Source organism: Hemiscyllium ocellatum, chromosome 24 (assembly GCF_020745735.1).
Source record: "Hemiscyllium ocellatum isolate sHemOce1 chromosome 24, sHemOce1.pat.X.cur, whole genome shotgun sequence".
In the NCBI taxonomy this organism is placed as follows: Eukaryota; Metazoa; Chordata; class Chondrichthyes; order Orectolobiformes; family Hemiscylliidae; genus Hemiscyllium; species Hemiscyllium ocellatum.
The window spans coordinates 2376417-2402333 of NC_083424.1; the positions used below are offsets into that span (position 1 = coordinate 2376417).

The window sequence follows — 25917 nt, forward strand, 5'->3', positions numbered from 1 at the left end:
TCCCACAATCCAAAGTTGTGCAAGTTCGGTGAATTGGTCATGCTAAATTGCCCATAGTGTTAGGTGCATTAGTCAGAGGGAATGGGTCTGGGTGGATTACTCTTCAGAGGGTTAGTGTGGACCTGCTGGGCCGAATGGCCTGATTCCACGCTGTAGATAATCTAATCTTACCTAAATGGCAGTGGATGCTGGTTCAGTTGTTAATTTTAAATCTGAGTAAGATACATTTTTGTTAAGCCAATGGGCTTAAGGCAGCTGTATGGAGTTAGGCCACAGACTAGCCGTGATCTCATTGAGTGGTGGAACAGGCTCAAGGAGTTGAATGCTTTACTATGTTCCTACGTAGTTCCTCATTCTGTCGAATGATGCTTTGATGTCAAGGGCTGTGAGAGTGACAACCCTTGACATCAAGGCCTCATTTGACAGAATTCCGCTCTTTTGTCCATGTTTGAACTGAGGCTGTAATGAAGTCAGGAGCAGAGTGGTCCTGGCGGAACCCAATCTGGGCATCACTGAGCAGGTTTTTCTGAACCGGTGCTATAGATGACCCCTCCCATCACGTTGCTGATGACCGAGAGAAGACTGATGGGGCAGAAATTGGTCTGGTTGGATTTGCTCTACTTTTTGTGTACAGAACATAGCTGAGCAAACATCCACATTGTTGTAAAGATGCCAGTGTTGTAACTGTGCTGAAACAGCTTGATCAGGCGTGTGGAAAGTTCTAGAGCACATGTGCGAGATGGTTTCATTTTTTCTTGAGACTTTGTAGCAGTTGTTACAACTGAGGCAACCACATTGCTGAGAATCTGGAGTTTTCTTCCTTAAAGAGTGTGAGTGAACCAGATTGGGATTTTCCTGACAATCGAAATTCTTAATTCCAGATGTTATTGAATTCAAATTCCACCATATGCCATCGCAGGATTCAAACCAGGGTTCCCAAAACATTACTTGGGTCTCTGGATTAATCTAGTAGATTTACCACCACCTCCCATTCTCACCCACCCTTCACTTAAAAATCCATTCACACATTAATGCATTCAGTTAATTGAAATGTATTGCTGCACAATAATCTTATTAAAGCATATTAATTCTTCTAAATAGTATTACCCTGTCTTTGGGGAAAAAAGAATCCGTTTTCTATCACAGGTGTGATTCACATTGGTGTAGCTCATTGTCAGATCATTTGTTATATTACTGAAGATGACAAAGCCAGATTGTGATGTGTGGAGTGAAATGCTGTCACAGTGAACTTCAGAAATGTAACCATGCTGCTGCTCCCAGAACAATTTGGACTAGTTTGTTCTCGCCACCAGGGCTGAATGGCCTGCTGTGAATTCCCAGCACTGTCTGCTTTTGTTTTCTTGCAGCTCTGTGGTCACAGGCAGATTTTGAATTGATACTAAACTCTACCTCACAGCAAAAGAGAGAAGGTCAGAGGAAGAATTGTGCACCCCACACACCCCCATAGGCTCTCAGAGGAGCTGAATTAATAAAACCTTGAGCTCTGCCAGCAATTTCAGTGAGTAGGACACCATGTGGATAGAATGGGAGATGGAAGGTCTGCAGGAATAATAGGCAAAGTTTAAGAAATACAAAACTACTTGGATTATTTACATTTCTGTACCTACCCATTTGCCTGAATAAATCTTTCCAGTGAGGTACTTATTTGGACAGTTTTGACCCATAGAACCCAGTTCTGAGGAAGAGTCACCAGACCTGAAACAATAACTCTGATTTCTCTTCACAGATGCTGCCAGACCTGCTGAGCTTTTCCAGCAATTTCTATTTTTATATTTGACCCATACTTTTTGTTCCTAGATACAGCACAGTGATTCGGTGGTTAGCACTGCTGCTTGCATGGTGCCAGGGACCCAGGTTACAACTATAAGACATCGGAGTGGAAGTAAGGCCATTCGGCCCATTGAGTCCACTCCACCATTTAATCATGGCTGATGGGCATTTCACCTCCACTTACCAGCGTTCTCCCTGTAGCCCTTAATTCCTCGAGACATCAAGAATCTCTCAATCTCTGCCTTGAAGACATTTAGCGTCCCGGCCTCCACTGCACTCTGCGGCAATGAATTCCACAGGCCTACCACTCTCTGGCTGAAGAAATGTCTCAGTATTTCTGTTCTGAATTGACCCCCTCTAATTTTAAGGCTGGGTCCACGGGTCCTAGTCTCCTCGCCTCATGGAAACAATTTCCTAGCGTCCACCCTTTCCAAGCCATGTAATATCTTGTAAGTTTCTATTAAGTCTCCCCTTAATCTTCTAAACTCCAATGATCCTCAGCCATTCCTCATATGTTAGACCAACCATTCCAGGGATCATCCGTGTGAATCTCCGCTGGACATGTTCCAGTGACAGTATGCCCTTCCTGAGGTGTGGGTCCCAAAACTGGACACAGTACTTCAAATGGAGCCTAACCAGAGCTTTATAAAGTCTCTTCTCCAGACAGCATTTGCTCGTCCAAAGTTGTAGGAGATTGGATGTTGGTCTCCTTCTGTGATGCAGTAGCCTGGTATAATGCCATTCTGTATTTCACTGATGTCTGTTCCTGCATATCTGCCAACTTCCTACCAACCTTAGATTCTGTTTTATCAGGGGCTTGTTCCAGGCGAGGTATGGTCAAAACCACTTGAGTTTTCCTCCCTTGCTTTTCTCTGTATGTCTTTGATCAAACAACTGCCTTCTGCAGTCTTGTCTAACCACTGTTTGGAAACATCAGACTTGAGATGCTGATCTTTGTTAGCCTCTGCTGGGATTTCATGGTGTCTATGCTTAAGCGGAATATGTGCATCCCCCTTCTCAAACATCATTTTCAAGCTGTTCAGTGGGACATTAAACTTCTCAATTTTAGGGGAGATTGTCAGATCTTGTGCTGTTCCATTCTCCACTTCGTTCCCCTCCTTAGAAAGCATTTTTCCCATCTTTAACTCAGCCTGGCCTTCACACTCTGTACCAGGATAAGGAAATGTGCTCAAGACTCCTGGGCTCCTGGGAGACTTGACTCTTGTGGTAGTCTCCAAATTCTGATCCGACTCACTTAGCGGCACAAAGTTGGAGTCTGCTTTTGGGCTGGCAGCAGGAATCTGAGCCCGGGAATCTGCACGATTAATTCTGATAGGCGACTTTGGAGGCACTAGTTGTGCTGTGGAACTTTCTGGAATTTCCCACTTCTTTTTCAAGATGCTCAATGTCCCTTTCGTCAGGGTCGGGGGAAGATTTTCAGTGTTCCCTTTCTTTCGTTCACTGCTTGCTACCTCTGCTGCTTTCTGATACTTAGAAAAACGTTCCCTAAGAGCCGCTGCTCCCCTTTTATTAACGATAGACAGCTCTTTGGCAGTAATCCGCAGGGACTGTGATGTCCATTGCTCTCTGGTGAATGGTGATTGCTCCATGTCCTCTATAGTTTTGCCTTAACAGGTGAATGCGTTTGTACAAATCTGCAGAACAATTCCACCCTCGGGCAACTTTCTGTGTGAAGTTTGCATGTTCTCCTCACATTTGCGTACGTTTCCTCCAGGTGCTTTAGTTTCTTCCCAAAGTCCAAAGATGTGCAAGTTAGGGTGGATTGGCCGTGGTAAATTGCTCAGTGTTCAGTGATGTGTAGGTTTTTGGGTGGATTAGTCGTGGGAAAAGCAGGGTTACCAACATAGGATGGGGGCGGGTAGGTCTGGGTAGGATGCACTTTGGAGGGTCAGTGTGGACTCACTGTGCTGAATGGCCTGCTACCACCTATAGTGATCCTATGATTTCCTTGTGTTGCTTTGCAGTTGGTGTGGCAATGCCTAAAATGCTTTCAGCCTCATTGTATCTATTTCTTTGTGATCTCCACAATTAGTGGAACACAAACAATATCCTACATTACTATGGGAAAGAATGTTATACCAGCTGTTTTGTATGTGATGTATCTACAGTAGAGGCATTAGTGGTTCTCGAAGACCCTGGGTGCAATAATTAGACCATAAGACATAGGAGTGGAAGTAAGGCCATTCGGCCCATCGGGTCCACTCCGATGGGCATTTCAACTCCACTTACCCGCATTCTCCCCGTAGCCCTTAATTCCTTGTGACATTAAGAATTTATCAATATCAGCCTTGAAGACATTTAGCGTCCCGGCCTCCACTGCACTCTGCGGCAATGAATTCCACAGGCCCACCACTCTCTGGCTGAAGAAATGTCTCTGCATTTCTGTTCTGAATTGACCCCCTCTAATTTTAAGGCTGTGTCCACGGGTCCTAGTCTCCTCGCCTAACGGAAACAATTTCCTAGCGTCCACCCTTTCCAAGCCATGTATTATCTTGTAAGTTCCTGTTAAATCTCCCCTTAATCTTCTAAACTCCAATGAATACAATCCCAGGATCCTCAGCCGTTCCTCATATGTTAGACTTACCATTCCAGGGATCATCCGTGTGAATCTGCGCTGGACACTCTCCAGTGCCAGTCTGTCCTTCCTGAGGTGTGGGGACCAAAACTGGACACAGTACTCCAAATGGGGCCTAACCAGAGCTTTATAAAGTCTCAGTAGCACAACGGTGCTTTTATATTCCAACCCTCATGAGATAAATGACAACATTGCATTCGCTTTCTTAATCACGGACTCAACTTGCATGTTTACCTTTAGAGAATCCTCGACTAGCACTCCCAGATCCCTTTGTACTTTGGCTTTACGAATTTTCTCACCGTTTGGAAAGTAGTCTATACTTTTATTCTTTTTGCCAAAGTGCAAGACCTCGCATTTGCTCACGTTGAATTCCATCAGCCATTTGCTGGCCCACTCTCCCAAACTGTCTAGATCCTGCTGTAGCCTCCCCACTTCCTCAGTACTACCTGCCTGTCCACCTAACTTTGTATCGTCGGCAAACTTCGCTAGAATGCCCCCAGTCCTTTCATCCAGATCATTAATATATAATGCAAACAGCAGTGGCCCCAACACTGAACCCTGCGGGACACCGCTGCCATTCCGAAAAAGAACCTTTTATCCCAACTCTCTGCCTTCTGTCAGACAGCCAATCCTCAATCCATCCCAGTAGCTCACCTCGAACACCATGGGCCCTCACCTTGCTCAGCAGCCTCCCGTGTGGCACCTTATCAAAGGCCTTTTGGATCGACCACATCCACTGGGTTTCCCTGGTCTAACCTACTTGTCACCTCTTCAAAGAATTCCAACAGGTTTGTCAGACACAACCTCCCCTTATTAAATCTATGTTGACTTGTTCTAATCAGACTCTGCTCTTCCAAGAATTTAGAAGCCTCATCCTTAAAGATGGATTCTAGAATTTTACCAACAACCGAGGTTAGGCTAATTGGCCTATAATTTTCCATCTTTTGTCTTGATCCTTTCTTGAACAAGGGGGTTACAACAGTGATCTTCCAATCATCCGGGACTTTCCTGACTCCAGTAACTTTTGAAAGATCTCAACCAATGCCTCTGCTATTTCCTCAGCCACCTCTCTCAGAACTCTAGGATGTATCCCATCGGATAATAATTGCAAAGCAATTTGTAAAATTATGCTGGAATCCTGTTGTATTCATCAGACCAGTTGACTGTTCATTTTGTAATTTTCAGTTACTCATCTAAAAACTGGTTTGTAAATGGTCCCTGATTTTGGAAAGAAGCATCAATAGAAACTTCAATATTAATCTGATTCAATGACCTGCCAACATATATAGCACAGTTCATAGCCTCAAGAGTCCAACGGTCAAATGCTTAACTCCACCATGAAGTCTTTCGGTTGGGGAAAAGGTCTGCTGTTAGCCAGAGATGAGTTCAGCTTGTTCATTCTAAGCCAGGGCATTAACTGATAGCACTGTGGGGATTCAAGGCAAATGAATGCTGAAATAACTTCTTCTCCCAACAGAGACAACCCATTCTGTCATAAGCCAAACATTAAATGTTAGAAATAGAAAGCAATGTCTTTGCTGTTGGTTTGTGTATTGTGTAATTTGAATTTTGTTTTACTTTCATTTCTCAGAGCAAAATTATCACCCAAACAATTGCAAAAAGTTGGCTTTCTTGTTCAAACTTGTCCCACACAACAAAGCCCTTGCAAAATACACTTTCTCTCAGGGCTATAATCAGTCCAAACAGAATCAGAACGAGCAAAAGCTGAAACAGAATTGTGTGAATTCTGCTGCAAAACAGAGTCCAACACAACAGAGAGTCTCAAAGGTGGACATCCACACAGGTATTGGGATAGTAGAACCAAATCTAGTTTTAATGTAGCTTTTAGATGCTTTTAACCCTTTCTCCAAATAAATTTCCTTTTTGACTCCTAGAAAAGAATTGCTAGGTTACTGAACACTGATAAAGGTCTGTCTTTAACTACAAGTATAGGCATATAAGATATAATTTGAATTTTTATTCTGTTATTAATTGACTATTTACGTAGGTGATGGATTTCAAGCAGAAGTCATGCTTCAGAGGAAGAGATCACAAACTTCTAAACATTTAACAGGTTTCTTCTAAGTGGAACTTTGACAGCTTCTTGCAAGGGTGGATTTTCCAGTTGGTACTGATCTTGTACAAATTCTTACGGTGCTACAGTTTAATTCCTTTTTGCCCTTTTAAGATGCAAGTATTAGAGAGAACTCTGGTAACAGTACTTAAAGTAATTGCGCAAGAACATAACCAGCTGAAAAATGTACCACCCTATCACTATCACTTGTGGGAAACTCCAGCTTGGGTATCATCGTTTTAGCACCAGCTCACGGATTACTTAATAAAATACATTGCATCCACATTTTACTTTTGAATGAAATTTGTTACTGTACAGTAATGGGATTATTCAGTATATTGCACTCTACTCTTCACCTTGATAGTGCATTCATGTTTAAACTAATTGCTAAAGTCTTTGTAGTGACTTTGTTAATGGAAAACATTTCTTGTTGTTTAGTTGCAGCAAGGTGGTGGGGAACGAAGAGGATTGACTATGCTCTCTACTGCCCAGATGCTCTAACAGCTTTTCCAACTGTAGCCTTACCTCATCTATTTCATGCAAGTTACTGGGAGTCAACAGATGTTGTTTCATTCCTACTACGACAGGCAAGTCAGAAAAAAAAACCTACATTTGTATCCCACCTTTCACACCTCATGCTTTATACTTACTGAAGCACTTCCAGAGAGTAGTCATCAATAGGAAACTTTGAAGTCAGTTTGTGCATAGCAAGATCCCAAAGTCAGCACTGTCACAAATTACTAGATCAATTATTTATGTGTTCCAGGAGGCATAAATGGTGCCAGGACACCTGAAGAATTCCCATCTTTCTCATTGAATATTGCTATCGATACATAATGTCCACCAAAGAGGCAGAATATACCTCCATTTTCCCACGTCATGCAAGCGATGGTCCTTCCGTTAGCTTAGCAATCTCGGGGTGCTGCACTGAGTGTGTCAGCGTGCATTATATTCTCATATCTCTGGAGTGAGACTTGACTTGACCCATGACCCACTTCTTAAATGAGGATTGGTAGATTAGATTAGACTTACAGTGTGGAAACAGGCCCTTCGGCCCAACAAGTCCACACCGACCCGCCGAAGCGAAACCCACCCATACCCCTTACATTACCCCTTACCTAACACTACGGGCAATTTAGCATGGCCAATTCACCTGACCCGCACATCTTTGGACTGTGGGAGGAAACCGGAGCACCCGGAGGAAACCCACGCAGACACGGGGAGAACGTGCAAACTCCACACAGTCAGTCGCCTGAGTCGGGAATTGAACCCGGGTCTTCAGGCGCTGTGAGGCAGCAGTGCTAACCACTGTGCCACCGTGCCGCCCACTGAGTCAAGGTTGTTGCCTTACGTAAATTAAAGCATGTTTCCAATTATCAGTCTGAAAGTTTCCTTTGTTACTATTTTATTTTAACATGGATAGATCTGCAATTTAACGTTCAAACACAATTTAAAATGTAATTGAAATTCTCAGTGTAGAATAACGGTGGAAAATCGATGATGGAATAATAGAGAATGACAAAAGACAAACACTGCGGATGATGGAAGTCAGAAATAAAAACAGAAAATGCTGGAAAATCTCAGCAGGTCAGGCATCATCTGTTTAGAGAGTAATAGTTAACACTCAGTTGATGCAGAAAGAAAGCTTGTATTTTTGTATTGTGTCTATCAAACCTTGGAAGGTCCTAAAGTTTACATTGAGATATTTTTGAATTTAGTGACTGTTGTAATTCAAAATAATGTCTTACATCTATTCACATGCACATTAGGTAATGAGACATGAAAATGCAAGTGTTCTGGAACTGGACGGGAAAGAAGTTTCTGTATTTAGTCCTTCAAAACCACGTGAAAAGTGGCTTCGCAAGAGGACGCAAGTTAAAATACGGGTATGAACATACCTTTGTTAAGGTGTCTGTTGTGTGCAACCAGCTTGATTTTGTTGTAATTAAGGTGAAATAAGTTTCCTTTTGGATATTGTTTCACACAGAATGTTACAGCAAATCACCGAGTGAGTGATGCTATTGTTACTGAAGATGGTCCTCAGACACTGACTGGGAGATTTATGTATGGGCCCCTGGACATGGTCACACTGACTGGTGAAAAGGTAGGTAATTCTTTGCTGAGGTTTATGAGGTACATCGCACACTGTATATTGGACTCCTCACTGTGGGAAGACCCACTATGGCACCAGGTTGAGGGTTGTTGAAAGAACCATCCAGGAAGAGGGGCAGGTGCAGAATCCATAAAAGCTCGTAATAAGGAAGTAGATAAAAAGTAGAAAAGTAACAATTTTAAACAGTGCAAGGGAATGGAATAAGTGTTACCCCTTTCAGGGAGATAGAAAACAGCAATAGGCTATTTGGTTCCACTTCAAAATTAGATAATGCCGACGAGAAAGCAGTGATGGAAGATTCAAGAATAGTAACTAATCAAGTGACATACAATAGGTGTATGTGGAAAGTCATCATTCATAACAAAAGGGACAGTAGAAACACATACAATATTGGCTGAGCTATAGGAAGTTGAACAGTTCATCAACTTTAATATCATGTTCCACCCCGAACCTAAGTTCACCTGGACCGTCTCAGACACCTCCTCCCCCTTTCTGGACCCCTCCATCACTCAACACTGACGTCTTCTACAAACCCACAGACTCCCACAGCTACCTGGACTACACCTCCTCCCACGCTGCCTCCTGTAAAAACGCTAACCCTTATTCCCAACTCCTCCACCTCCGCTGCATCTGCTTCACGAGGACCAGTTCCACCACAGAACACAGAACATGGCTTCCTTCTCCCTCCCACGTGGTTGATACCCTCCAGCGCATCTCATCCATTTCCCACATCTCCACCCTCGAACCCCACTCCTCCAACTGCAACAAGGACAGAACGCCCCTGGTCTTCACCTTCCACCCATCAACCTCTGTATACATCGCATCATCTGTCGACATTTCCGCCACCTACAAATGGACCCCCCCACCAGGGATGTATTTCCCACCCCACCTCATCTGCTTTCCGCATAGACCGTTCCCTCCACGATTCCCTCGTCAGGTCCACGTCCCCCCCACCAACCCACCTCCCCCCTCGCCTCCGCCCAAGGCCCCAAGGGAGCCTTCCACATCCATCAAAGTTTCATCTGCACTTCCATCCATGTCATTTACTGTATCGCTCCCGATGCGATCTCCTCTACATTGGGGAGACAGGACGCCTGCTTGCAGAGTGCTTCAGAGAACATCTCCGGGACACCCACACCAACCAACCCCACCGCCCTGTGGCCAAACACTTCAACTCCCCCTCCCACTCCACCAACGACATACAGGTCCTGGGCCTCCTCCATTGCCACTCCCTAACCACCCGACGCCTGGAGGAAGAACGCCTCATCGTCCACCTCAGGACCCTTCATGACATCAATGTGGATTTCACCAGTTTCCTCATTCACCCCCCCCCCCCCGCCAAATTTTATATCCCAGTACCACTCTTCCAGCTCAGCACCAGCCTCTTGACCTGTCCTACTTGTCCATCTTCCTTCCCTCCCACCAATCCACTCCACCCCTCCTCTCCAACCCATCACCATTATCCCTACCTCCATCCACATGTTGCACTCGCAGCTACCTTTCTCACTGCACCCCCCCCCCCCCCCCCCCCCCACCTCATTTATCTCCCCACCCCCTCAGCTCACAAGCGTCATTCCTGGTGAAGTGCTTTTGCCTGAAACATCGATTCTCCTGCTCCTCGGATGCTGCCTGACCTGTTCCTGCTTATAAGAGGATCAAGAATGACAGGGCACAGGTTTAAAGGGTTTTCCCAAAGAAATAAATATGAAGTGAAGAAAAACATAACCTTTTCTTTCAAAGCAAATAGTTAAAGTCTGGAGTGCACTGCCTGGAAGTGTGGTAGAGGCAGGTTCAGTTGAAGTACTCAAGGGAATTAAATGGTTATTTAAATACAAAAATATGCAGAGTTACAGGGAGAAGGCAGGAGATTGGCATTACGTTGAAATGATCAGAAGTTGGTACAGATCCAGTGGTCCTTTACAGTCCTGCCGTCATGGTGACTCAGTGGTTAGCACTGCTGCATCATAGCACTAGGGATTCAGGTTCAATTCCACCCTGAGGCAATTAGCTGAATGTTCTCCCCGTGTTTGTATGAGTTGCCTCCAGGTGCTCTGGTGTCCTGCCACAGCCCAGCGATGTGCAGGTTATGTAGATTGGCCATGTGAAATTGTCCAGTAGTGTCCAGGGATGTGCAGGCTTGGTTGGTTGACCATGGGAAGTTCAGGATTACAGGGGTAGTTTGTGGGGTGGGTCTGGGTGCTCTTTGGTATGGCCTCTTTCAGCACTATGATTCTGTGACGCAAGAATGAAGCCCTATAGTGAGTTCGAGTGGTATCTTGTATTGTTAACATTGATAGCACTGTTACTTGATTTAAAATGTCGAGCATTTTTATAGTGTGGCTATGTATTCTACGGTCTCTGTCAGTACTCCCCTTGTTGGTATGGTTGAGCTATTCAGCAGCAGTGAGTATTACTAACTCTGTGTTGAGAGTTTCCAGAAAGTTCATCCTTAAGCTGCTTGAGATGGCAATGAGATTGCTAGCATGACACTCTCCTCCCTGAGCATTTGTTTGACTGGCTGTTACGTCCGGAAATAGAAAGCTTTTCTTGGGTAGCTGTACTATCTCTCCCAGATCAAAATAATCACATGTTCTCTTAGAAGTGTGTAAATGAGAGCCAACCCTGGGGGCCTCAGTCTGAGGATGACATGTCTGACTAATTTGTACTTGCGTTTCTCACACTACACGTCAATAATAAGTGACTATAAATAAGCACAATGCCACTGGTTTGATGTTTGAATACCCATTTAATGTACAGTAGTCCTTCTGCACAAAGTCTTTAATTTCGAACTCTATCAGTATAGCCTATCACATGGTAGTGGTTCTTTGCCATGGTGCCTGCTTAATAAAGGAAAGCATCAGGAAGCCAAGGTTTCTGATGTAGATGTTCAGTGTGGTTCCACAAAACTGAAGAATGTGTTCACATGCCACCGTGATCAGTACAGCTTACACCAAATCCATTAACAACCAGAAGACGCACAGGGATGGAGTGATGGTGTTGACTCAGTTATATAAGAATAAGACAGCATAAGAATTGTGGTATAGCTTTCAATTCTACTTTCAGCATAATAGTATTAAATAGGAAAGTAATGTCAGGATTATGGGGCATTGGGATACACTCTGGAGGGGGTTTACCCTAGACTGAGATTTGAATGCACATAGACAAAGTTAAAACCGGCGCCATAGAGTCAGGTCAAATTCCCAGTTTATACCACATTGGGTAATTGGGAGAGAGATTAAACTGAGCATCCCAGGAAGTACAAAAGGGCAAGGACAATGTTCACACATGCTGAAAATGTGTTGCTGGAAAAGCGCAGCAGGTCAGGCAGCATCCAAGGAACATGAATTTCCTGTTCCTTGGATGCTGCCTGACCTGCTGCGCTTTTCCAGCAACACATTTTCAGCTCTGATCTCCAGCATCTGCAGACCTCACTTTCTCCTCAATGTTCACACATGGCAAACATTCAGGCAAGATGAAGTGGAAGGTTTTACACACTGAATGCATATTCTGGATTCTGGAGCAGAAGGTGAAAGAAATTGGGAAATGATTGACATCTGTTGCACAAAGTTAATCAATAAACCAAACTGAATATTGGGCTGAATTGCTGGAGGAGTAGAGAACAAATATGAAAACACTGTTCTAAAGCTGTATGGAGCTCTAAGCAGGCCAGAACTTGAAAAGTCTGTTCTGGTACTGGAGACGCAATTCATAAAGCCTGGACAGTGACGACCCGATAGACTGTTCTAAGAGTCCAGGAACTGAGGTGTACATGACACCGACTCTTCGTGCTTGAAAGGAGCTATGTATGAGGGGAATGAATAAAAATATAAATGAATCTAAGTGACTACAAATTCTGTGCAGTGCTTTGGGGGTACAGACTAGTAAAAAATATGTTAACACTAGAAATGGAGACAAAACGTTTCATGATAATCAGGTGACAGTTTGCTTTGAGATAATATGTGCTTTAGCAGAGTATAGTAAAGGAATCGTTTATCTGTCACTGCCTGCCCTTGTGATGGAGAGTTTATTGCTCCTCTTACCATCCTCTGTCTTCTGCTTTGCAAATTCTGTCAACATGACTCAGGGTCAAATCCAAGACCAAACCTGCTTTTTATCATCAGGCAATTTATTTTCAAATATCCAAAGAGTTAGAAGCTCATTTGGCAAGTGTTGGCTAATTTAGTCTTTACCGTGGATTATATTGTATGGACTATATGACCCAATCAATTTCTCACCAGCCTTCCACTAAAACTGAAAACAAAAGGGTGATTTCTTTAGGTTCTAAACTTTTGATAGGTGGATTGTTCCACTTGAGCATCTTGTCACTTCTAACCTGCATCCAAACTTCTGTTTTAATGAAATTAAGGTTGACCTATTCAAACTTCAGTTAGCAACAAAATCAAACCTCCCCAATTCCACCTGAGGAGGCTCGCCCTCCTACATCGTCCCAATAGACGACTTATAGCCCAAAGCTCAGAAAGATTAGATAATGTCCACTAGTTTGTCACACTAGTTTTACTGTCGTAGCTCACACTATATAAGGTAAAGCATGGAATGGTTTTAAAGTTGTGTGAATAATCCATGCTCTTTGATAAATTGCAACACTGGTTTTATTGTTTCTAAATTCTTTCCCAGAATGTAAGCATCACCAGCAAGAACAGTATTTGTTTCTCATTCCTTGACCAGGTGGTGGGTCACATTCTTAACTGACTGCACTCCATGTGGATTTTTCACTCATTTTTCAATATGACTGAATAGCTTGCTTTTCAGAAGAAACAAAGAGTCAAATACGTTGCTATTGGTCAGGATTCACATAACAACAAAAACTCTTCAAAACAGCAAGATTCCTTAAGTAGGAGTGAATCAGTTGGAGTTTTACAACAATCAAGATACTTGCTTCATATTTTGTTAAATTCACTGAATTTAAATTCTCAGGTGTTATGCTGGAATTTGAACTCACGTCTCTCGATTATTTGGCTCAGCATCTGAATGATTAAGTCTCACAATAGAACCACTCTTTGACCATTCCTGAGTCGTTTACCTGAACTGCTTCATTCTGGAGCATTCTTCACCAAAAAATGGCATCAAAATGACCAGAGGATTCATTTTAGGATCAGCTATTTTGGGGCATGAAACGTAGTGATGTTGCTAGATACATGTCACTAATGGTGACCATGAAACTACTGATTTGGAGATGCCGGAGTCAGACTGGGGTGTACAAAGTTAAAAATCTCACAATACCAGGTTATAGTCCTACAGGTTTAATTGGAAGCACACTAGCTTTCATCAGGTGGTACCCTAACCCTAACCCTAACCCTAACCCAAACCCACTACCACCTGATGAAGGAGCGACGCTCCGAAAGCTAGTGTGCTTCCAATTAAACCTGTTGGATTATAACCTGGTGTTGTGTGATTTTTAACTATGAAACTACTGGATTGTCCTACATTCCCAACTGGTTCACCACTGTCTTTATTCAGTCTAGCCTATATGGGACTTCAGATTCACAACAATAGGGTTGATTCTTATGTATTCTTATTCTATGTATATTAATACTGAGGGGCCTGTTTTGTACAGACAGAAAGAACATGAACACAAACTGCACTTGCTTCAACTGAACAAAGTAGGTCACACCTACTCGCTGGTTAATTTCTCAGGCTATGCCCCGACCAATCAGAATTGACTAGCCTGGTTTAAAATTTAAACAAAGCCTGATTATTAACTGTCAATCAGCATTAATGAGTGCACTCTTCATGGCAACTCCTCTACCTGATTGGTTGGCAGTCAGCACTCTCCTCTTATGCGGTATAAATGTTGATGTACCCTCGTATTTATATCATTATGAAATGTCCTGATTAATGCAAGAGGAAAAGATTTGATAAGGTATCATTTTTTCAGCAATAGTCAGATCATTTTGAATGTAACTCATGATATTCTCCACATGGAATGGCCTGTGTTGCTCAAATTGGATTTTCTCAACATTATAGAGTCGTATAGTGTACAGATTCCTCGTTTCCCTGCACATGGCCCGTGTCCTTCGAATCCTTTCCTATCCATGTATTTGTCCAAATGCCTTTTAAATGTTGTTAATGTAAACGTCTCAACCACTTCCGCTGGCAGCTCATTCCATATGTGCACCACTGTCTGGGTAAAAAAGGTTGCTCCTCCGGTTCCCTTTTTTTCTTCTTCCCCTCTAACCTTAACCTGATGCCCTCTAGTCCTCGATTCCCCAACCCTGGGAAAAAAGATAATCCTATCCATATCTCTCATGTTCTTATACACTTCTGTACGATTCCCCTTAGTCTCCTACACTCTAGAGAAAAAAGTCCTAGCTTGTCCAACCTTTTCCTATAACTTAGTCCCTTACTCCAAAATACAGGCCTCACCAACATCCTGTACAACTGCAACATAACTTCTATACTCAGTGCGCTGACTGATGAAGGCCAGTGTGCCAAAAGCCGCCTTCACTGCCCTGTGACTCCACTTTCAGAGAACCGTGCATCTGAACTCCAAGCTCCCTCTGTTCCACGACACTCCTTAAGGCCCTATCATTCACCATGAAACTCCTACCTTGATTTGACTTTCCAAAGTGCAGCACCCCACACTTATCTGTATTAAACCCCATTTGCCATTTCCCCACCTGATCACGATCCTGCTACAATTTCTGATAACCTTCCTCACTGTTCACTATACTGCCTATTTTAGTGTCCTCTGCAAACTTACTAATCATGCCTTTCTCATCCAAGGCATTGATATAGCTAACAAACAGCACTGGGCCCAGCACCGACCCCTGAGGCACTTCACTAGTCCCACTAGTAGGCCTCAGCATACACTAATGTCCTCTGTTTCTATCATCAAGCCAATTGTGACTCCAATTTGCCAGCTCTCCCTGGATTCCATGTGATCTAACCACCTGGAACCTTATCAAAGGCCTTACTGAAATCCATATAGACTACATCTACCATTCTGCCCTCATCCACTTTGCTGGTCACTTCATCAAAGAACTCCAACAAATTTGTGAGGCATGATATCCCACTCAAAGCTATGGTGACTACTCCTAATCAAACCCTGTCTTTCCAAATGCATATATATCTTATCTCAGAAACTTCTCAAATAACTTACCTATCACGGATGTTAAGCTTAACTGGTCTCTGATTCCAGGTTTTTCTTTGCAGCCCTTCTTGAATAAGGTCACAACATTCGCTAGCCTCTAGTCTTCCAGGACCTGATCCATGGCGAACAATAATGCCAATTTATCAACCAAGGCCCCTGCAATTCCTTTTCTAGCATCTTGCAGGGTTTTTGGATATACCTGGTCAGGACCACAAGATTTATCCACCTTCATACATTCTAAGAAGTCCAACACCACTTCTACTGTGGTATGGACTGTCCCCAAGATATCCCCACTAACTTCCCAAAGTTCCCTCGTGTTTGTGTTTTTCTCCATGGTAAACACAGAGATGAAATATTCATTGAGGACCTTGCCCATCTGCTGCAGTTCCACACATACTTGTCCACTTTGGTCCTTGAGGGGTCTTATTCTCAGTTGTGGAATCTCAGTCACTGCCACCAAAAGTCAGATAAATGGACTTGGAACACCAGGAAGTTACTTTGAAGATCAATTTGAACCTGATCATGGCACCTTTGTAAAACCTGTTTTGCCAGATTCAAGTAATATGAGGTTATGTCCACTAATGCCTTTTAATATTTACTTTTCAATTTCCACACAATATAATTTTGTTCTTTATTTTCTTTCAATAGGTGGACATTCATATTATGACTCAGCCTCCTGCAGGAGAGTGGGTTTATTTTGACACAGATATTACAAACAACAGTGGTAGGATTTCCTACGTCATCCCAAAAGACAAAAGACTGGGAGTTGGTGTCTATCCAGTAAAAATGGTGATTAGGTAATTACATGGGTTCAAATTTGAAACTTGTTAGTCTGTCAGTGTGCACAGTAATGAACACTCCAGGGAATATATTTTCTTTATGCAAATGTATCTTCCTTTGTATTTCTAAAAGGTTGCATTGTGTTCTTTGTAAGTTGAAATCATTACCCAATGGAGACAGGAAGCTGATAAAGTCTTCATTATTATGATCTTATGTGATAATACAACTGTACTAGTTAGGTTCCAGAATGAACTCTGGCCTGATAGATCATATGCTTTTTCTCAGTTCATTAATGAAACATACATTAGTAAAACATACTCACATAAAGTTGAAAATTTTCTTTGACAACTGAAATTTAATACATAAAAGAAGTTTAAAAATAAAAAGCTATCGAAATATAGAATACAATTAGCAAGGTCTAAAACATACAGCAAAACAAAATTTTATCTGGTTTACCAACCCTATTCGTTACAGAGAGTCGGTGGCAAAGAAATTACAATCTTTCTCAACCCCTTTTGTTTCTCCTGAACTAACTCGAGTTTCTTTGGAGTGGACTATGAAGACATTCACTGAGTCCTTTCCAAGTCTCCTGACATGTGCTTTCCTCAAGGCTGAGCCTAAACTTTCTCATTTCTAATAACACATCCAAATAAGATTTCTAAATGAACTCCCTGGTTTGGAATCTTTACATTCTGCTGAGGTAACTAGTTCCCTGAACTCCTAGGGGAGAAATTAAACTTGTTTCTGCAATCAAATATTGTGTTTTCTAAACATTTAGAATCACAGAGTTGTACAGCACAGAAGTGTTCACTGAGGAGAGGGACATCATAAATGTTGAGGTTAGAAATAGAAGTTTGATTACTCTGGATCACATTGACGTAAGTAGGGAAGATGTGTTGGGTAGACTAGAGGTCTATCCCAGGTTGCTGAGGGAGGCGAGAGAGGAAATAGCTGGGGCCCTGACAGATATCTTTGTGGCATCCTTAAACATAGGTGAGGTGCCAGAGGACTGGAGAGTTGCTCATGTTGTCCCCTTGTACAAGAAGGGTAGTAGGGATATTCTGGGTAACTACAGACCAGTGAGCCTGACGTCAGTGGTGGGAAGGTTGCTGGAGAAGGTACTGAGGGATAGGATCTATTTATATTTAGAAAATAATGGGCTTATCAGTGATAGGCAACATGATTTTCTGCGGGGGAGATCATGCCTTACCAACTTAATAAAGTTCTTTGAGGAAGTGACCAAGTTTTGATAGATGAAGGAAGGGCTGTTGATGTCATATACATGGACTTTAGTAAGGCGTTTGATAAGCTTCCCCTAGTAAACTAATGGAGAAAGTAAAGTCACATGGTGTGCAGGGTGTTCTAGCTAGGTGGATAAAGAACTGGTTGAGCAACAGGAGACAGAGAGTAGTAGTTGAAGGGAGTTTCTCGAAATGGAGAAAGGTGACCAATGGTGTCCCACAGGGATCAGTGTTGGGGCCACTATTGTTTGTGATATCCATAAATGATCTGGAAGAGGGCACTATTGGTATGATCAGCAAGTTTGCAGATGACACAAAGATTGGTGGAGTAGTAGAAAGCATAAGGGACTGTCAAAGAATACAGGAGAATATAGATAGATAGCTGAGTTGGGCGGAGAGTTGCAGGTGGAGTTCAATCCAGGCCAATATGAGATGGTACATTTTGGGAAGTCTAAATGTAGAGCAAATTATACAGTAAACGGAAGAGCCTTGGGAAACGTTGGTGAGCAGAGAGATCTGGGAGCGCAGGTCCATTGTACTCTGGAGGTTACTGCACAGGTGGATGGAGTGGTCAAGAAGGTATATGGTGTGCTTGCTTTCATTGGCTGGGCTATTGAATATAAGAGCTGGCAGGTCATGTTAACATTGTACATGATGTTAGTTCGGCCACATTTAGAATACTGTGTACAGTTCTGTGTGCCACATTACCAATAGGACGTGGACGCTTTGGAGAGGGTGCAGAGAAGGTTTACGAGGCTGTTGCCTGGTATGGAAGGTGCTAGCTATGAAGAGAGGTTGAGTAGGTTAGGATTTTTTTCATTAGAAAAAAGGAGATTGAGGGGGGACCTGATTGAGATTTACAAAATCATGAAGGGTATAGACAGGGTAGATAGAGAGAAGCTTTTTCCCAGGGTGAAGGATTCAATAAGGAGAGGTCATGCTTTCATGGTGAGAGGTGAAAAGTTTAAGGGGGATACATGCGGCAAGTACTTTACACAGAGGGTGGTAGGTGCCTGGAACGCGTTGCCAGCAGAGGTAGTAGAGGCACGCACAGTAGATTCATTCAAGATGCGTCTGGATAGATGCATGAATAGGTGGGGAGCACAGGGATACAGATGCTTAGGAATTGGGCGCTAGCTTTAGACAGTGGACTTGGATCAGCACAGGCTTGGAGGGCCGAAGGGCCTGTTCCGGGGCTGTAAATTTTCTTTCTTCTTTGTTCTAGAAATAGACCCTTCAGTCCAACTCGTCCATGTCGACTAAATATTTCAAATGAATCTAGTCCCATTTGCCAGCATTTGGCCTATATCCCTCTAAACCCTTCCTATTCATATTCCCATCCAAATGCCTTTTAAATGCTGTAATTGTACCAGCCTCCTCCACTTCCTCTGACAGCTCATTCCATACACACACCACCCTCTGTGTGAAAACGTTGCCCCTTAGGTTTGTTTTAGATTTTACCCCTCTCACTTTAAACCTATGACTTCTAGTTTTGGACTCCCCACCCCAGGGAAAGGCCTAGGCTGTTCACTCTATCCATGCCCCTCATAATTTTATAAATCTCTATAAGGTCACCTCTCAGCCTCTGACACTCCAGGGAAAACAGCCCCAGCCTGTTCCACCTCTCCCTGTAGCTCAAATCCTCCAACCCTGGCAACATCCTTGTAAATCTTTTCTGAACACTTTCAAGTTTCACAACATCTTTCCGATAGGAAGGAGACCAGAATTGCAACAGTGGCCTAACCAATGTCCTGTACAGCCACAACATGACCTCCCAACTCCTGTACTCAATACTCTGACCAATAAAGGAAAGCATACCAAACACTGCCTTTGCTATCCTATCTACCTGAGACTCCATTTTCAAGGAACTATGAACCCGCACTCTTTGTTCAGCAACATTCCCCAGGACCATATCATCAAGTGTATAAGTCCTGCCCTGAACCCTAGATTGTTATGAGCTGAGTGGGTAACTAGTAGTCTTAAATGTTTGCCTAGCGTAAAACCAACCAAATAGTATCTTCCCGTGAATACCACCGCGATCTCCAGACACCTACTTTCTGAGAAATGCTCAATTTTGGGACAGTTCTGGAAGGACTGTCTGACCTTGTTTATTTAAAAGAAAGCCCTTCGCAGAAGTAAACACTTCTTGCCTGCCTCTATTTTGAAATTCACATTCTAAAAATGATATTCATGAATATCAACAATTCATCTTTTATCACACAGCAAAGAATATTATGAATATATTCCAGTCCTAATGAAATGACAGCTCGATTTCTAAAGCCGGCAGCAACCCTTCAATACGAAATAAAATTTGCCAATTTTAACAAGTTCCTTGGGCACAACAACACTAGCCCGCATAATTGGGCTAATTTTCTACCTTTTGATTTATCATTACTGGGTCAGCCATTGCTCAGTGATAGCACATCTATCTCTGTGCTTGTAACTTTACAGATTCAAGCCAGAATCCAGGCTGAAGTATCAGTACAGTATGTGGCAGCACAACACTTGGAGAAATATTTTCATCATGTTAACAGTTAGTACTGTTTTATCAAAACACTAACTAAACAATTAAATATGACAAGTTTTAGATTAGATTAGATTAGATTATTTACAGTGTGGAAACAGGCCCTTCGGCCCAACAAGTCCACACCGACCCGCCGAAGCGCAACCCACCCATACCCCTACATATACCCCTTACCTAACACTACGGGCAATTTAGCATGGCCAATTCACCTGACCCGCACATCTTTGGACTGTGGGAGGAAACCGGAGCACCCGGAGGAAACCCACGCAGACACGGGGAGAACGTGCAAACTCCACACAGTCAGTCGCCTGAGGCGGGAATTAAACCCAGGTCCCTGGCGCTGTGAGGCAGCAGTGCTAACCACTGTGCCACCGTGCCACCCTCAGTATGTTAAATGCACAAGAATAATTAGTTTTGTTTAATAGGAATTGCTTGACAGAGGGTGAATTTGTAAATAATTAATTTAAAGCCATTCTGTAAGTACTGTTGTTGGGTGAACTTGTTTTGATTGGTTGTGAATAGGACTTTCTTATACCTTTTATCTAGGGGAGATCATACGTCTGGAGATAGCTATATTACTGTTCTACCAAAAGGAACGGAGTGTGTCGTGTTTAGTATTGATGGATCATTTGCAGCCAGTGTCTCCATTATGGGCAGTGATCCCAAGGTCAGAGCTGGAGCAGTTGATGTTGTACGGTAAATGTCAATAATTTCTGTTCTCACCGTCACTTAGTGGGTATATGTTCCTGCATTAATGTTAGAAATATTGTTTGCATGACCCCAAAGCTATGAAATTATTTTACAACACTCTGCTCGCAAACTATAATCAAATGACCTATGGTTCTGAACATTGTAAATGTGTTCTTGGTAAGGTGTTGGCAGATAGTGGAATTTGAATTCAATAAAATAGTTTGGGATTAAGAACCTAATGATGACTGTGAAACTGTTGCCAATTGTTGGGGAAAAAATATCTGATTCACTAATTTTTCTTAGTGAAGGAAATCTGCCATCCTGACCCAGTCTGGCCTACATGTGATCAGACCCACAGCAACATGGTGGACTCTCAAATTCCCTTTGGACAGTTAGGGATGGACAATAAATACTGACCTTGCCAATGACCTCATCATCCTGTGAATGAATAAAAGTAAATGCGTGACTTGATCATGAAGAATAAGTAAAATACTGTAGATGCTAGAAATCTGAAACATGAAATGTTGCAAATATATAGCAGGTCAATGTGAACTGCAAAGAGAAGAATGAGAGAATGATGTACAGATCAGCTGCTCTGGAACTTTGGACAAGGGGCAGGATGCTGATATCAGGCCCAATTGGCATCCTGTTATCAGTATGTAACTTTCCTGAGGTGATGCCCACTGCAGTAGGTCAGATGCCAAAGGCAGCAGGCCCAATAAGAGGGCTCATAGTGATACCAGGCCTTTAGCCCCATCAGGAGAGGCTGACATTGCTGAGGCCGGTGGTAGGCATAACAGAGGTTATCAGCTAAATAGGTCTGAAGTCAGTGGGACATTAGGATGGAGGGGAATGGCCTCCACAGGGCTAGTCACAGAGAGAGTTATGGCCTTTCATCCCTGTACCTACATTGTTGGGATATAGAGCCTCTGACTCCAATGGCCCACTGGCCTGCTGCTAGGAAGCTGCCTCAGTTGAGTCAGTGGCCTTGTGTGGATTGGAGAGCTGCTTGGGGCATCAATAAAATGTCAGCTTTGGGCCTTTTTTTGCAACCTGAACTGGACCAATTGGAGACCTATCTCTATGGGTAGCTGGCAATCAACCTAGTTCCCCTCCTGTCCACCTCGTGGGAAATTTCCCAAAGCAACGAAATCAGGAAATTAACCTGACACAGAGCTGGGAACATCTTCTGTTCATAACTCTGTTCTATGGCTACAGAAGCTGCCTGACCTGGGTATTTCCAAAATGATTGTCATTTTGATCATATATTTTTATGTAAGTAAGCACAAACATCTTGCATTTGCCTCTTCCAGGTTTGTGATACTGTACCTCAGTAGAATTTTAATCAAATTTGAACATGCAGTTAGTTTGGAAATGAATACCTCCCACACAATGTAAGGGAATATACTTCATGCATACACAGTTTTGAAGAAATATCCTTCAACATTCAGTAACTAAAAAACCAAAACATTCAACAATTAAATGCACTCTGCTTTTCATTTTACTGTTTTACTAACAACCACACAAGGGTTAAGATACACAGAAACATGAGGAAGTCACTTTGCTCCTTGAGCCTGTTTACCTGTCAGTTTAGGTCACAGGTGACCCATATCTCAACTTCATTAACCAACCTTTGCTCCATAGTTTTTCCTTCGACTACCTAACAAAATGTTATCAATCCCCAACCTCAACATGTTAGGTGAGAGAGTTCCAGATTTCTATGATTCTTTGTATGACAAAGCACTTCCTGGCAATACACTGAATGCCCCAATTGTAATATATTGCTCCATTGTTTGGTCCTCTTCTACTGGAAGCATATTTCTCACAATCCACCCTATCAATTCATCATGAATACTTGGATGAGACCTCTTAACTGTCTATTTTTGAGGGAATGCAGGCCCCAATCTGTGCAATCTGTCTGCTTCATTTAACCTTCCTCGCCCCAGTTGCACTGCTGAACAATACGCTGACCAGGTTATTTAGGTCACGGACCAAGAACCATAATAGTGTTCTTCACTTGTTCCTTTATTGATACTCACTTTCTCCTATGTAGCTAGTATATTCAATAGCACAGTGTGAGATATCCCTGAAATATTGGGGAGGTGGTGAAGTAGTCTTAATGGCACAGGTCTAGTAATCCAGATACTCAGGCTGATTCCTTGGAAAAACAAAGAAACCGTGAATGCTGGAAGTCTAAAACAGAAATAGAAATTCCTGGAAAAACTCTAAGTTTGGCAGCATCTGTGGAAAGAAAGCAGAGTTTTGGGTCCAATGACTCTTCTTCAGAACTTTGTTTCTGATTCCCTGGCAATGGGGGTTTGAATCCCACCAAAGCACATGTTGACATTTGAATTCATTAAAAAGAATCTCGACTTATAAATTGATTAATGGCAACCCTTTAACCGTTATTGATTGCTGTAAATTCCCTTATGGTTCAATGATGTCCTTTAAGGAAGGAAACCTGCCGTGGTTACTCATGTGACTCCAAACCCACAGCCTCTAATCTTTCCTCTGAAATAGCCCGAGCAAGCAGCTCAGTCCAAGTGGAAACGAAGGCTAAGCAACCGATGCTGGCTTTGGCAGAATCAATGATAAATATTGTGGAACTCAGACAGCCAATGTTCAGGCTTGAAATGCCAGGTTAAGTATTGGAGAGTAGTTGACATGATTCACATTTACCAGTACCTACTCGTGCACATTATGTGACAGTGAGTATTGGGATCACTTACCCAGTGATGATACTTGTTACTCATTCACTGCCGATTCATTTTAATTCAAGATGTCAATTACCCAACAAAGTCTCGACAGGATGTGGGAGCAATGGAAAGAAAAAGGAAGCCACATCTGGGTAATGGGATGCCGATGATATCTGAATTAGTGAAAGGTAACCTTTGAAAGAAACAGCAGTGAGATGAGGCAGAGGTTGCTGCAGGTCAACTGGATTCATTTGGAGATTTTTGCCAAGTTAATCAAGTCATTTTACACCTAAAATAAATATTTTGTCCTGCAGAATAGGCCATGACTCAATTTGAAAAAACCACTTTTAAAATATCTAGCTACTCTTAATTGTTATATTAAGTGAGATCTGAGAATGTAGGAAACCAGAGCAGACCATCAGGAGCAGAGCACCCAGCTTCTCGAGCCTGACTCACTGTTCAGGATAATCAGGATGTTTTTAAAATATTCATTCAGGGATGTGGGCATCACTGGCTGGGTTAGCATTTATTGCCCATCCCTAGTTGCCCCTTGAGAAGGTGGGGGTGAGCTGCCGCCTTGACCCACTGCAGTCCATGTGCTGTGGGTAGACCCACAATGCCCTTAGGGAGGGAATTCCAGGATTCTGACCCAGCGACAGTGAAGGAACAATGATATATTTCCAAGTCAGGATGAGGAGTGGCTCGGAGGGGAATTTGCAGGGAGTGGTGTTCCCATGTATTTGCTGCCCTTGTCCTTCTAGATGGAAGTGATCGTGCATTTGGAAGGTGCTGTCTGTGGACCTTTGTAGAATATATATGCTGCTGCTGCTGCTGCTAATGAGCATCGGTAGTGGAGAGAGTGGATGTTTGTGGATGTGGTACCAATCAAGCAGGGGCTGCTTTGTCCTCGATGGCGTTGAGCTTCTTGAGTGTTTTTGGAACTTCACCCATTCAGGCATGTGGGGAGTATTCCATCACACACCTGACTTGTATCTTGTACAAACTTGCCAGGATTCCTAGCTGCTGACCTGCACTTGTAACCACTGTTTGTTTATATGGTCACTGCAGTGGTAACCCCAAGAATTTGGAAATGGGGGAATTCAATAATGGTAACACTATTGAATGTCAAGGGGTGGTGGTTAGCCTGACTCTTGTTGGAGATCACATTTGAGGTGGCATGAATGTAACATGGAGAAAGTGAGGACTGCAAATGCTGGAGATTAGAGTCGAGAGTGTGTTGCTGGTAAAGCACAGCAGGTCAGGCAGCATCCGAGGAGCAGGAGAATTGACGTTTTGGGCATAAGCCCTTGCCACTTTTCAGGCCAAACCTGGATATTGTCTAGGTCTCTCTGCAGTATCTGAGAAGTCACAAATGGTGAACGTTATGCAATCTTCGGTGAACATCCCCACTTCTGCCCTTATGATGGAGGGAAGGCCATTGCTGAAGCAGCTGAAGATGGTTGAGCCTTGGACACTACCCTGAGGAATTCCTGCAGAGATGTTCTGGAGCTGTGATGACTGACCTCTAACAACCACAACCTATGTGTCTGATATGACTCCAACCAGTGGAAAGTTTGTCCCCAATATCCATTGATTCTGGTTTTGCTAGGGCACCTTGATGCCACATGTGTTTAAATCTGGCCTTGGTGTTAAGGGCTGTCACTCTCACTTTATCTCTGGAATTTACTTCTCTATTCCATGTTTTAACCGTGGCTGGGGCCCCTGAGTTACGATCCTCTGACTTACAAACTCTTGTACTGATGAACACGAGCTCATATAGGAAAGTCTTTTTAAAGATTTGAAATGCAGTCAGCGACTGGGTATTACTGAGCTAGCAGGTTATTGCGGAGCAGGTGCTGCTTGGTAGCACCTTCTACCTCTTTACTTACGATCAAGAGTAGAATAATGAGGCAATAATTAGCAGGTTTAATTTATCCTGCTTCTTGTGTACAGGACATACCTGGGCAATGTTCCAGTTGTTGGGTAGATACCAGTGTTGTAACTGTACTGGAACAGCTTGGCTATGTGAGTGGCAAGTTCTGGAGCACAAGTCTTCAGTACTATTGCTAGAATGTTGTAAGGGCCCATAGCTTTTGCAGTATCCAATGCCTCCAATCATTTTGTGGAGTGAATTGAATTGGCTAAAGACTGGTATCTGCAGTGCTGGGGACTACTGAGTGGGTCATCCAATCAGCACTTCTGGTTGAAGATTGCCCCAAAAGTCTCAGCCTTCTCTTTTTCACTGAACTGCTAGGCTCCTCCTTCATTGAAGTTGCTTTTGGAATTCTGCCAAGTGAGTTG

The 25917-nt window shown here is 43.0% G+C and overlaps 1 protein-coding gene across 9 annotated transcripts in view; it reads left to right on the plus strand.

Moving 5' to 3' along the window:
• Positions 1–25917, plus strand: part of LOC132827008 (membrane-associated phosphatidylinositol transfer protein 2) — a 538978-nt gene that overhangs the window by 505402 nt on the left and 7659 nt on the right. For all 9 annotated transcript variants that reach the window (XM_060843350.1, XM_060843356.1, XM_060843357.1 and 6 more), the window contains 5 exons: positions 6900–7048; positions 8231–8347; positions 8449–8565; positions 16334–16482; positions 20777–20926. In XM_060843350.1, coding sequence (XP_060699333.1) covers positions 6900–7048; positions 8231–8347; positions 8449–8565; positions 16334–16482; positions 20777–20926 — 682 coding nt within the window. The remainder of the gene's footprint in view (positions 1–6899; positions 7049–8230; positions 8348–8448; positions 8566–16333; positions 16483–20776; positions 20927–25917) is intronic.